General features: G+C 62.7%; 1 protein-coding gene across 4 annotated transcripts in view; it reads right to left on the reverse strand.

Annotated features, from left to right (window-relative positions):
- Positions 1 to 11,742, reverse strand: part of WNT7B (Wnt family member 7B) — a 52,276-nt gene extending 40,534 nt beyond the window's left edge. For 2 of the 4 annotated variants that reach the window (XM_032492445.1, XM_032492447.1), the window contains exon 1: positions 11,618 to 11,742. In XM_032492445.1, coding sequence (XP_032348336.1) covers positions 11,618 to 11,713 — 96 coding nt within the window. In that variant the 5' untranslated portion in view covers positions 11,714 to 11,742. Of the gene's footprint in view, positions 1 to 4,955; positions 5,051 to 7,197; positions 7,564 to 11,617 lie in introns of those variants that run through there. The other 2 variants (XM_032492446.1, XM_032492448.1) reach the window with 2 other exon arrangements.
- Positions 11,743 to 12,369: the final 627 nt, after the last annotated feature.

Here is a 12,369-nt window from a genome sequence, read left to right on the forward strand (position 1 = left end):
TCACTGCAGATGGATTAGGGTTCCTGCCATAGGTACCACAGGGCTTTGCATAAGAATGAGAAAGGAAAGTTTACCAATTACACCTGCGCACACAACTGGCCTTGTTCACCTCGCACAAGGGCTGCAGGGGATGCAAGCTCAGGCCGCTGCGGACAGCGCAGGGGAGAGAAGGAGGGCCCCTGAGCCTCTAGGCCCATCACCCAGATGGAGAAACTGAGGTCCAGAGAAGGGGAGGATTGCTCACAAGGTTGCCTCAAATCCATGGCATATGGCACCATACTCATGCTGACCTGACAGAGGTCACAGTCTGCCCAGCTGGGGCCGCCTCCTCTCTGCTCAAGCTGGTCTCAGAGGAGACAGGTCAGGGCCCAGGGCAGGAAGGGACCCGTGGCAGGAGTCTGAGGGCCTCTTGGTATGCCCCACACCCACTGGGAAATTTGCCTCTCTGACCCCAAATCTAAATGTGGAGGCAGCCCCTGAGTTTGAGAAAGCCCTTACTTGGAGCCTCATGACTCCTGGTCAACACAACCCTAACCAGCTGGGTTAGCTGGTTTCTCCATCCCTGTGAGGTTACAGGCAGCGGATTCAAGGGTGTTGGAGTTGGCTGGAGGGAGGAATGGGCGTCAGCAGGACGGCCTGAGAGGCAGCGGGGATGGAAGAGTCAGGCAGACCCAGGTCCGGGTCTGGGCTCAGCCCCCTTGAGCGTGCCCTGGGGAGTTATCCGGTGCCCTGGCCCTCATGCTTCTTGCTCCCCCACCTCCCAGGTGGGTGGCCTTTGCTTAGCTCCTCTTTGCTGGCAGCCCAGGGGGAAGGAGATGCAAAGCTGACCCCGGATGTAGGCACGTAACCACCCCGCAAGAGAAACCCTTTCCAGGAGGACCTGGTCCCACAGATGCGGAAGGCAAAGTCCCCAGTCAGGATCCCAGGGGCAGGCGGTACTTTCTGGAAGAATTACCATCTGAAAGGGTCTCACCTGTCTTGTGACTTGGGACAGTGAGGGCCGGACCCCTCAGCACCCTGGCAGCAAGCCGCATGCCACCCAGAGGGTGAGCCCAGACACCGGCCACCCTTTCCCGAGGCTCCTGCCCTCCAGGGGCCTGGCTGCTTCACAGCTCCAGCTGGGCCCAGCAGCAGGACTTTCCTGCACAAGGAATACCTCTGGTCTGGGAGGCACGTGGAGAAGCGTTGGTAGCAGGGATGGCCATGCGGCTGGTTCGGGAAAGCGATGGAGGCCCATAGGGGTTACTGGGAAGGGATTGCCAGGGGCTCATGACTTGGGCTCATCCAGACCACAGCTGATGCCAGGGAGCTGCTTGCTAGGCAGGGTGGTGTCCCCCTCCATCCTGGGTCCCTCTCCGGGCAGCTGGCAGGTTTTAGAGTCTACGGAAGGAGTGACTACTTGGAGGCTGCAGAATTTCAGTGTCTTCCATTTACAGACAGCCCTTCTGGCATCCCCAGTGCCTCAGAGGCCACCTGCTCCAGCCTGAGGCTAGGAGAGGCATCAGTGGGCAGGGTTCCAAGCCCTGCTCTGTGCTCAGCTGCTGAGGCTGTGGGATGACCTGCTCGGGACCTCAGCATCCTCATCCATGGAGCAGGCCAACCATACCACATGGCTGCCTTGCACCGAGGACCACGAGTGCTGGCTTCCTTCTAGGTGAGGCTTTTCCCCATCATCTCTGGCCTTCACCCCTGCATCTGCTTGTATGCCTCCAGGGCCGGAGAGCTCACTGCCTCCCTGCCAACAGCAGGGCTGGCCCAGGCCTCGGGCTCCCTACTCAGAGGGACAGGATGCCCTGGGTGGGAGGCAGGATGGGGAGGGGGCCTAGGCCAGTGGAACAGCTCTGTGATGGAGACAGGGAAGATGGAGAAAGGGATGAGGGAGCGCACCTGTGCCCACCCCCACCCCGCCGACCAGCCAGAGGGGAGGCCCCAGCCCCGAGCCAGAGAAGGAGGACAAATGGTGGTTTTGTCCTTGGCCAGCGGGCGGCCCGAGCCACACAATGACCCTTTCATCAGGCTCAGGGAGCCCTGGGCCGGGGTTTCATCTGACAAGGGAGGGCGCCCGGCCTCCTGTCCCCTTGCTGGGGGAGGGGGGTGAGCCCTATCTGAGCCGGACCCCGGGCCACACAAAATGGAGGTTTCAGAGGAGCCAGCTGAAGCCCCTCCATCTGCCCCAGGAGGAGAGAAGCCCCAAGAGGTTAGAGGATTGGCCGCAGGCTGCACAGAGGGGCCGGGTTCTGGGTACCCCCAGCCCTGAGCTGACAGAGGGTCTGCGTCTCCCCAGTCAAGACCTCCATCCCACCTCATCCCCTCTCCTGCCTCTACCCTCAGGGTCTACCCAGGGTAGTCGGATGACAGCATTGGTCCAGATCCCCAGCAGGGGTCTGGGCTTCCCGCAGGCTGAGCAACCCTGGCCCCCTGACCCCCTAGGCTGGCACAGAGTTCTGGGGGACACAGTGGGGTGGGGGAGAGGCAGGGAGAGTGACCTTCTAGGCCTGTATCCACAGTGTCCGCCAGAGAAGCCAAAGGAAATAATGTGCAGCCAGGGCCTCAAAACTCACCTCCCTTCGTGGTGACCTCCCCTGTCCAGAGCCCCTCCAGCAGCTGCCTGTACCGGCCCTGAGGCCCCAGGGCCCCGGGGTGCCTCTCCCTATCAGGCCACCACAGGCAGTGGAGGTGGTCCCAGAGCCAGGAGATCTGCTACCCTGGGCTCTGGGTGACCTGAGGAGATGGCCTCTCCACTGGACCCCAGCATTCCTGTCTGCCTGCCTCAGCAAGATGCTGTGAATCTCCCTGGGTGAATGTGTTTGATGGTGAGTATTGTTCCTTCTTCGGTGAGTCTCTCTCTCAAGCCCCTGTTGAGTCTGGGCATCTCCTACCCATCCTTCAAAACCCTGTTTAGGTGTCACCTCCTCCAGGAAGCCCTTCAAGATACCCTAGAGAGTTCATCATTCTCTCCTGAAAAAGCACAGCCACAGGACCTCCCTCCATCACTGGTGGCCAGCCTCCCTGTTCCTAATAGCTGACAGTGACCCCACCTTCTGAGCAGCTTCCTGTATGTGAAGCACCCGCTGGGCCCACCTCAGCGCCTACTTGTTGAATTCTCACACCCCCGCCGCCCAGAAGGCGCATGTTCCCATGGCACCCACCCTACAGAGGACACAGCCGAGGTTACAGGACGCACCCAGGCAGTAAAAGGAGGACAGGGACATGAGCCTAGGATCTGGGTCACCATCAGTCCCCTCGCTTGGCCTCACAAGGACGGAGGGGAAACCTGGTTGGGAAACCGGTCCTCCTCCTGCGGGCCTCAGTGTATAGCTGCAGACAGAGAACGAGGTTCAATTTCTTGTAATAAGCTACAATGGAAAAGAATCTGAAAACATGTGTGCATATATATACACATATATATACATATATATATATACACACACATATAACCGAACTGCTTTGCCATGGGCCTGAAACTAACATTGTAAAGCAACTACACTTCAATAAAATATAAAATAAAAAATGTATATATCTATATCACTGCAGAGTCTACTGCAACCCTAGGAGGAAGGATGCGGGGCCCCACCTTCCCATCCCCACCCCAGCCCGCCTGCCCCACACACAGAGGGTTGAGAGAATCATATCCAAAATACAGCCTTTCCCCCTCTAACCAGCGGTTGACGAGTCTCACTCACAGAGCAACGATTCCTTGGAGGCCGCTGTGATTAGCGCAGCTCTGTCCGTACATCTTGAGCTAGGGGTCCCTTGAGGGGTTGAGATTTTGCCAGGTTCCCCAGCTCTGACCACCCGTGTGCACACCACTCTACAGAGCCACACGTGCCTTTGAATCCCAACGGTGTGTGGGCCTGACCTGAGCCCGCGGTGGAAGGCTCTTCATCCCCAAGTGACCAAAGAGGAGACAGAGGCCCAGAGAGGCCCAGGGACCTTTCCGAGACCACACAGCAGAATTTCTCCCACACTTGGGCAGTCACAGTCTCCTAGGCTGGGAACTGCTCCTCCCAAGGGTGACCTGTCCACGCCTGAGCCAGTGGCCCCCTTCTGCACCCACACGGGCTGTGATGCCATGGGAGTGGGCCTGATTCAGCACCCCCCCACCAAGGTCATGCCCACAGGGCTTCTGGGACTGCGGTTGGCACCACCAATAAAGCCACAGCGGCAGAGCCGGGAAGAGGCCCAGCCTTGGCAAGGCAGTGGTGAGCGCCCCTCACCCACCACAGCCAGGTGGTCGGTGAGTAACTGCCCCGTCACCATGACTCACTCAGCTCCCCAGAGCGGGCGGTCACCATGAGAAACTCGTACCGGAAGATCTGGGGGGATCATTGCAGCCAACCCCCACATCTGGGAGAGGGGGGCCAGGACCGGAAGGGACCTGCCCAGGACAGTAGGTCGGGCTTGTCCTGGCACAAGACCTCCGCCAGGCCCCCATACCAGCTGACCCCACACCACAGGCCCTCTTCCTGGCCTGCGGTCCCCCACCTGCCCTCCCTTCAGCCCTGGCTGACCCCCACTGGCCCTAAGATCTCCTGCTCTGACAACAGAGCAGCACTGGCCAGAGCTGCCCCAAATGGCCTGCCGGGCCAAGCTCAGAGTCCGGCAGGAGCTCAGGGCTCTTCCAGGCCAGCACACCCGTCCGACCCGATCAGTGGCAGGGGCCCAGGCATGCATCTGGGATTCGCTGTGCACGGACCACAGCCCAGGACAGGGAGCTGGGAGAGCAGCCCAGATGAAAGGGGCAGGATCAATTGTCCGCCCGTGTTTGTGATCCCAGCAATGGATGCCTTCTGGAAAGTTCTCTGGAGCAGAAAGAAGCCTCCGCCCAGGGCCCCTCCTGCCCCAGCATCCTCAGATTCCACAGGGCCCACCCTCTGGAGCATTATTGCCTTCCTAGGGGGTGCTTACCGGGGATCCCCAACAGTGAGCAAAGCACACTGCACTGGCTGCCTCACCTGCACTCAGGCCTCAGTAGGATCTTCTTACCACGCTCCCTTTCACCGGCATCGCTGGGGCCCTGCTCCCACCCGTGGCATCTTACACACTTTGTTAGCCCCGTGCCCACCAGCAAGCAGGGAAACCCCAGAGAGTCTGGGGGCCTCCCTTGCTCACTCTCAGAACATCAGAGTTCGTTTCTGCTCAGGAAAAGCTGGAATCAGCACTTTCCTCCCCTGGGGCTGAAGGTCAGGCTGGACTGGCACTGGGGCAGGGGTTGCTGAAGGCAAGGCAGGGGGCAGAGTCTGTCTTCCCCCTCCACCACCCACTCCAGACCCCCACACTGGCCCAGCAACGTTTGGGAAAGCGATTGCCTTTGGAGAATTTCTGCCAACAAAGCTGGCGGCGCACACTGGAGGAGTGAGCTTATGTGGGCTCAGATGGTAGTCCCTGCAGGCCTGAATTTGGGGTGCCAACCCCTAAGGAAAACTTGGGGGCCCTTGGAGGTATATTGCCCGCCACCTGCCCCAGAGCCCCTCACTGCTGCCCTGGTATCCCCTCTCAGCGGCTCCTGAGCCCGGTGCCCACCTCCTCTGTGATTCTTGCTCCAACCACCCCAGGAGAACTCCTGGTTTCCCACCCTTGGACCACCCCCCCACACACACACACACACCATGAATGCCAAACCTCAGCCAGCTGGCTCCCAGAGTGGTTTCTTAAGCAGAGGAGCTGCTGATTCTCTAGCAAAGATTCAGGTTGAGAACCTGGGGATTCTGGGGAGGGGGAGGCTTCCCGACCTCAGCCTCCGACCTCTGAGAACCAGTTTGAGGTCTCAAGACCTCCTGGGTTGAGCCGTTTCCCTCCAGGAGGGACGCCAGAAGCAGGACTCTGGCCTGGCACTTTCCTAGCCTGCGTCCCCAATGATCAGGCGGTCCCCGCCCGGCTCCGCGCCCTGCCCCGGCGGCCTGCCCCCCGCCCCTACCCCAGGCGATGCCTCCGCAGCCAGCCGGGGCTGCCCGCCGGGCCTGGAGCGCTCTCTGCGCCCGGACCTTGTAATTATGTCCCACAGCCCGGGAAACCGCGGGCCTCGCAGCATCTGGCTGCGGTTGCGAACTTTTGTTTCAAGATGCGCGACTATTTATAGAAGGAAAACTGGTAGGATAGTAATTTCCTAGGAGCTGGAGGAGAAATTGGCTGCGTCTCTATTAAAAGGGGGTGGGGGCGCGACGATTTATTAGGACTGCGGCCGCGCAGGGGGGAGGGGATGGCACAGGGAGCGGGAAGGCAGCGGCTGCCCCCTCTGGCCGCGTTAGGCGACCCCGGACGTGGCCCGCGTGTAAAGGAAGGGGAGGGGGAGGGGAGAGAAGGGGAGGAAGAACTGGTTCTGAGGTTTAATCAGTAGCATCCAGCTTAAATTCCCCCAAACGGCGGTTCCATAAATCAAACTTCTTTTTAAATCGGAGGCCAGAGCATATGAGTCCCATTAGGAATCGGGCGAAGCCACCGCTGCGCCGACGCGCCCCTCGGCTCTCTGGGCCCGGTGGGGCCCTGCCCGGAGCTTCCCCGAGCCCCCCGGGCACGGCCCGAGCCGACGCACACGCGCGCCCGCGCTCCTCGCGCTGCCTTAGCTGGGACACCTGGGCGCACCTCGGCCGGCCGCCCGCGCGAGCTTGTGCGCCCCCCTCGCCCCAGGTGAGGAGCCTGCCGGGGCGAGAGGCAGGCCGCTCAGCTCGGCGGGAAGGCGCGCAAAGCCGCAGCAACCTCGGAAGGCAGCTGGGGCTCTGACTGGTGGAAGGCAGCGGGCACGTGTGTGCCAGTGTGTACGCGGGAGAGCCGGCGTGCGCGTTTAGCTCTCTCGAATGCGGGCCGCGTTTATTTATACAGGGAGGGGGATCCCGTGGGTCTAGGACTCGGCTGGAACGCGCAGGGAATCTCCGCGCTGCCCGCGCGCCCTCGGGCCCTCGCGCTCGGTGCGCACAGCCAGGTCTATGGGGACTGTCAGGCCTCTAGCGGGACACCCTTTTTCTGAGCTCAAAGCCAGAACTTCTCACTGCCTCGGCCAATCCCCTAATTCCTCAACAGTGGCCGCTTAGGCCGGCGAGGAGACCCAAAGTACCCCCTCTCCCGTGCCCGCCGGACACCCAGCGCCCCGCCCAGGGATCTCACTACCCCGCGTTCCCTGCTCGCCCAGTTCCAGAGCTGGAGGCCGGGGAGGGTGCCCCCCACCGCCCGCCCCCCACGCGTGTGGTCCGCGGCACTCACAGGTAGCTGCCGCTGGACAGGATGAGAAAGATCTGCGGGCAATAGATGGAGAGGAGCGCGCTGCGCGGTGACAGCAGGAGCATGGTGGGCCGACGCTCCTAGCGGGGCTGGGCAGGCCCCTTGGGCAGAGCACCTGGGCCAGCTGAGGCTGGGGTCTCCGTGTCCCTCCCCAAGGTAGGGCGGCGGCACGAGGCGCTAGGGACCCGGACGCGCGGGCTCCGGCGCGGTGGTCACCCGTGCCCAACAACCAAGGCCGTGCATCTCGCTGGGGATGGGGCTGGGGCTGGGGCTGCGGTGGGCGCTGGGACTGGAGTGCCGGGCGGGAGAGTGGGCAGTGGGTAGCTGGTGCGCCTCGGCCGCCGTCTGGCCCCTCGTCCGTCGGTCGGTCGGAACCGGCTCTGTCGCTCACTCTGGCTCACGTCTTCAAGTCTCCTGAGGCGCGCAGCTGCCATTGGACGGGCCACCCCTACATCCGCCTCCTCCGCGGGCGGGTTTTTTAAAGGGGAGGCTGACCGAAGCGTGCGGCGGCGGGAGCCGCCTCCAGGGCTTGCCCAAACTGCCTTGGCTGAGACAACAGCCCCCACCCCAACCAACTTCAGCGAGCCACACCGATCTGGCCTGCTTCGGAGGGTGCACCTTGGGGGAGGCACTGCGGAGGAACCGCACGGGGGCGTGCACTGCTCCTGGGGAATATGCTCCCCATGTGTGCTCCCGTGTGCATGCGCGTGCCTGCATGTGCCTGTGTGTGCCTGTGGGAGCGTGGGCGCGTCTGTGAGGGGTCAGGTGTGTGCGCACAAATGCAATGTGTTTTCTGCGCCTCTGCGCGCGCCCCTGGGTGAGACTGGCTGTGTGTCACATGCACTCACTGCCATAACCAACCAGACCCAGCAAGGTACGGCTCACCTGTGCACAAGACCACTGGTGTCTCTGCAGGGTCCTGCCTCTGAGTCTCTTCGGAGAGGCTGACAGTGGGAAGGCACCTCCAACAAGGGCACAGAGGCCCCCAACTCTGGCTTCCCCTTCACTTCTTTTGCTCTCCTTTGAGGGATTGTTTGGGATAGATGTGGGGAGGAGTGGATCCACAAGAACACACTTTCTCCAAACAAGCCTCCTTCCAGTGACTTTTTTAGGCCCAAAACACAGATTTTGAGTCCCACCTCTTACTGTCTGCCGAGCCTGGCTGCACATGAATGTCCCTCGGGTGCAGTGTAGACAGACCCTTAGTCAGGAGTTAAGGCACAAATAGAGTAGATGATACAAGAAAAGAGGTCTGTGCAGTACGGCCAGTGGTCCCAGAGAGAGTAGATTTCCAGGCTTCTAGACCTGACGTGAAGACTTCTCCCCAGTGGCCAGGAGGAGGGGGCCTCTTAGGCCCCTATGGGCCCTTCTGCCTTTCCTGGCCCCAAGAGCAGGAGGCAGGCATGGAGCAAGGCTGGTCCTGGGGCTTTATGACCCCAGTTCCACTGGGCAGAGGGTGCTCAGACTCCAGATGGCTCCTCCCAGCCCTGGCTTGGCCTCCTCCAGGGCTGCGGCTTGGAGGCTGCTCAGTTCCAAAGCGAGGAACTGTGACTCCTCACAGCCATTTGTTTTGAAATTGCCCCAAATCAGAGGCGCATCCACTCTTGAAGCCCGCATCCGCCAAAGGATTTCAAGGGCTGAGTTCTCCGTTCCTGCCCACCCAGGAGCTCACCCCTGGGCTGCACATCTGCACTGGCGCCCGGGCTGAGGGGCACGTGCATGTGTGGTGGCTGCATGTGCAGAGGTGAGGAGGGGGGAGCACCTCCCTATGTTCATAAACAGAGGGGTGTGGGTGTGGACTGGGGGGGGAGGGCTGTGATCACAGAATATTCCCCCAACACATATATCTCAGATATTTGCTTTGAACTTTTATGTCCCCCAAATCCCAGCTCCTGGGGTTCGTGGTACACTGTCTGGAGGAGTCCCCAGGTGCCTGCAGTCGCTGTGATATCATTAACAACAGAGAGACTTAACTTTACTGGGACAGCCTCCACCCCCAGAGCAAAGGCCCCGAACTAACAACCTGCCCAGTACCCAGTGAAGGAAGTGTAATTACCCCATTTTCCAGATGAGGGAAGGTGGGCTGGGAGGTTATAGAGCTCCCCCAAGGCCACCCAGTGAGGAGCCAGGGGAGGCTGGACCCCCCAAAACTTGTCCTTGATGCACTGGGCTTCTAGGTCACTTAACCTCTTGAGTCACGTTTGGGCTCCTCTGCCCCTCCTCCCTACCTTGTGCAGCCAAGATGACTTGCAAAGAAAGCAGGCCCCTTCACTGCCAAACGGGAACCAGCAATGTGGTCCTGGCAGGGGCTGAGCCCCTCCCTCCTCTCCCCTCCTCTTAGCAGATCAGAACGGCTCTCTGGCTTTCCGGGATGTGGTTCCACAGGGGGGTTTGGAGATCACGTCTTCTCTCCTCCTAGGCATGGGAGAGTATGTGTTTTAGGAGGCAGGACAGGGAGAGGACTCCCCCCTCAGGGCTCCTTGGTGGGGACAGAGATAGAGCCAGGGCCACTGTCAGGCTGTCTCACACACTCCCAGAGAGGCTGGCACAGGTGCCCAGGGGCACAGGCTGAGTCGCACCCACTGGGCTCCTCTCTACTCAGACACTGGCCACCCTCCTGTTTAGGGTGGCCAGAGCTGCGGTCACATTTGCAGAGGAGAATGGGAGGCTCAGGAAGGGGTGGAGAGGGGGAACCTGCCTGTGGTCACCTGGACCTCGAGCCCTGGTCCCAGCCTTTGGAGTCCGGGCTGGGCCCCAGCCTTCAGCTCCTTCTGCTACTTGGGGCTGGGGAGGCAGGAGCTGATTCATAGAGCACTTCCCACAGGAAGAGGGGTCCGTGGTGGAAGTCTCAGCTCTGCCACTTACTCTTGTGGACAACTGACTTGTCCACATCTTTGCTCCATCTTTCCTAATACTTAAAATGGAAAGAGTAAAAGCACTTACCTCCAGGGCTGCCAGAAGACAGCAAGGCCCAGTCAGCAGAGAGCAAACCTCATTAGGTGTTGCCTACTGCTTTAGGGAGCCCAGGCAGAGTACCCGCAGGGGCTACTGGAGAGTCTGGAAAACAGTGCCTCCTTCCCCAACCCCACCCCCCCCCAGCCGACTCAACGCACTGCACCCTCACCTCCCATAAACAAACACCCAGGGACACAGCCTACACACAGACCCACAATAAACAGAGCCACCAGCAGCCACAGACACGCCCGCCCAGGCCTGCAGAGTTGAGGCTAGGACAGGGAGCTTCCAGCCCTGTCTCTGAGGCCACTGGCCTCAGTCCCTGACTGCCCTGGGCCTCAGTTTCTCCATCTGTAAAATGGCGGAGGAGGCGATGGGTGGAGTGGCGATGGATGAAATTATTCTCAGGTTGGCTTCTACCTCTCAGCCTGGGAGGCCCGTCTCCAGCGGCACTGGTGCGGCCAGCCCTCGGGGCTGTTCGCCGGCGTTGCTCCCAGGCCGGGACCCGCCTGCCTTCCCGCCGCTGGCAGTTCATAGCAGGCGCGCAGGGTGCATCGGAGCCCCAGAGCCGAGGGCGCCCCGGGCGGGGTGCACCAAACCCCCCCACGGTCACACTGCTCCCCCCCATCCCACTTCGAGCGAGGCCGAGACAGATTCCGTCTAAAGGAGATCGCAGCTCAACAGGTAAGGACTCGGCTGGGTTCAGGAATGTGGAAATACGACTCGGAGCAGCTACAGCAGCGAGCAGCGAGCGCGGCCCGCCGGGCGCCCGCCCGCCCGCCGGGCCGCGCAAAGGGGGAGCGCGGCGAGAGGGGGCCGGGCCGAGGGCCCCGGGCGGGCGGGGGCGCGGGGCCCGGACGGAGCCCGAAGCAGCCCGGCCGGCCGCGCGGCCCATCCCGAGCCAGCCGGACGAGTTGTCAAGATAATTTCAACACGTCCGGGTGATGGATAGAGACGAAGGGCCATGGCGAGTGCCCAGGCCTGCGCGTTCGCTGCCCGGGTGCGCGCCCCCCGCCCCCGCCCCAGGCCCTCGGCCGCCCCAAGCCCCCCGCCCCCCGCCCCGGCGCGCCCTCCAGGCGGCGAGCGCTCGGCCCGGGCTCAGCGCCCAGCGCAGCCCGGGGGAGGGAAGGCGCGTCCCACCCCCGGGGCCTGGAGCCCAAACAGGTGAAAGTACGCGCCGGGCACGCTCGCCGCTACCCGCGAGCCTGACCGCCCGCGCGTCCTGCTCTCCCTCCTCCAGCCGTGGGCCGCGTGCCCCTGCGGAGTACCCGCGGCTCAAAGAGCTCAGCCGCGTCTCTGCCGGACCGGGACGAGGGTCCAACACACAGGCCAGTCCCGGATCCCAGAGATCCACCTATGTCCCCCTCCCGTCCCCATGTCCCCTGGAGGCGACTCCTGCCGGCTGCTCTGATCCCGGGCAGCGGCCTCTGCCCACGAGGCTACTCACCCGAGCTTCACGTAAAGAACGCCAAAGCAGAGAAACACGTAGAAAATCCACTTGCGAAAGTTTCTGTGCATGATCCAGGGAGGGGGTCTGCGCCATAGACAGCAGCGGCCGGAAGGGACGCGTGGGCCTAGCGGGGAACGGGCAGGAGAGGGGGGCTTCCGTGGACAGCTCTCAGCCAGCGTTGCGGCTCCGGCGGCCGGCGACGCGCGGGCACTCGGCGCGCGCTGCCACCATGGTGAGCCCTGGCCGCCGCCGCCGCCGCCGCCGCGTGCGCCTGGGGGAGTGACCTGGGCCCGGGGCCGCAACCTCGGAGCCGGGCTGAGTAACCGCGGGGCCCCACCAGCGCTGGCGGGGGCCGAGGCGCGAGCGCGGCGGGCGCGCGGGCACTGCCTCCACTGGGCGCAGCCGCCTGGGGCCGTGCGCGCCTCGCCGAGCGCTGCAGCGGCCAATGTGTCCGCACTTGTCGGACTCCCCAGGTGACTCGCGGCCCCGGCAAGCGAGCTGCGAGCGAGCGAGCGCGCCCCAGGTAGGAGGATCCGCCTCCCGCCCGCCCTCCTCGCTCGCCGCACGCTCTCTCTCCCTCGCTCCCGGGCTCTCCCCTCCCTTTTCTCCTCCCTCCCCCGTGACACACAAACGCATCTATCCCCCGGGACCCCCCTCCCCAGGCCAACTCCCTTCCGTTCGCCTCCCTTGGACTGGGAGGAGGGAGGGAGTTGGGTTCTTGTGGGAGGGGGCGCCGGGGAGGGGGTGGC

The sequence above is a fragment of the Camelus ferus genome, chromosome 12, assembly GCF_009834535.1.
Source record: "Camelus ferus isolate YT-003-E chromosome 12, BCGSAC_Cfer_1.0, whole genome shotgun sequence".
NCBI classification, from domain to species: domain Eukaryota; kingdom Metazoa; phylum Chordata; class Mammalia; order Artiodactyla; family Camelidae; genus Camelus; species Camelus ferus.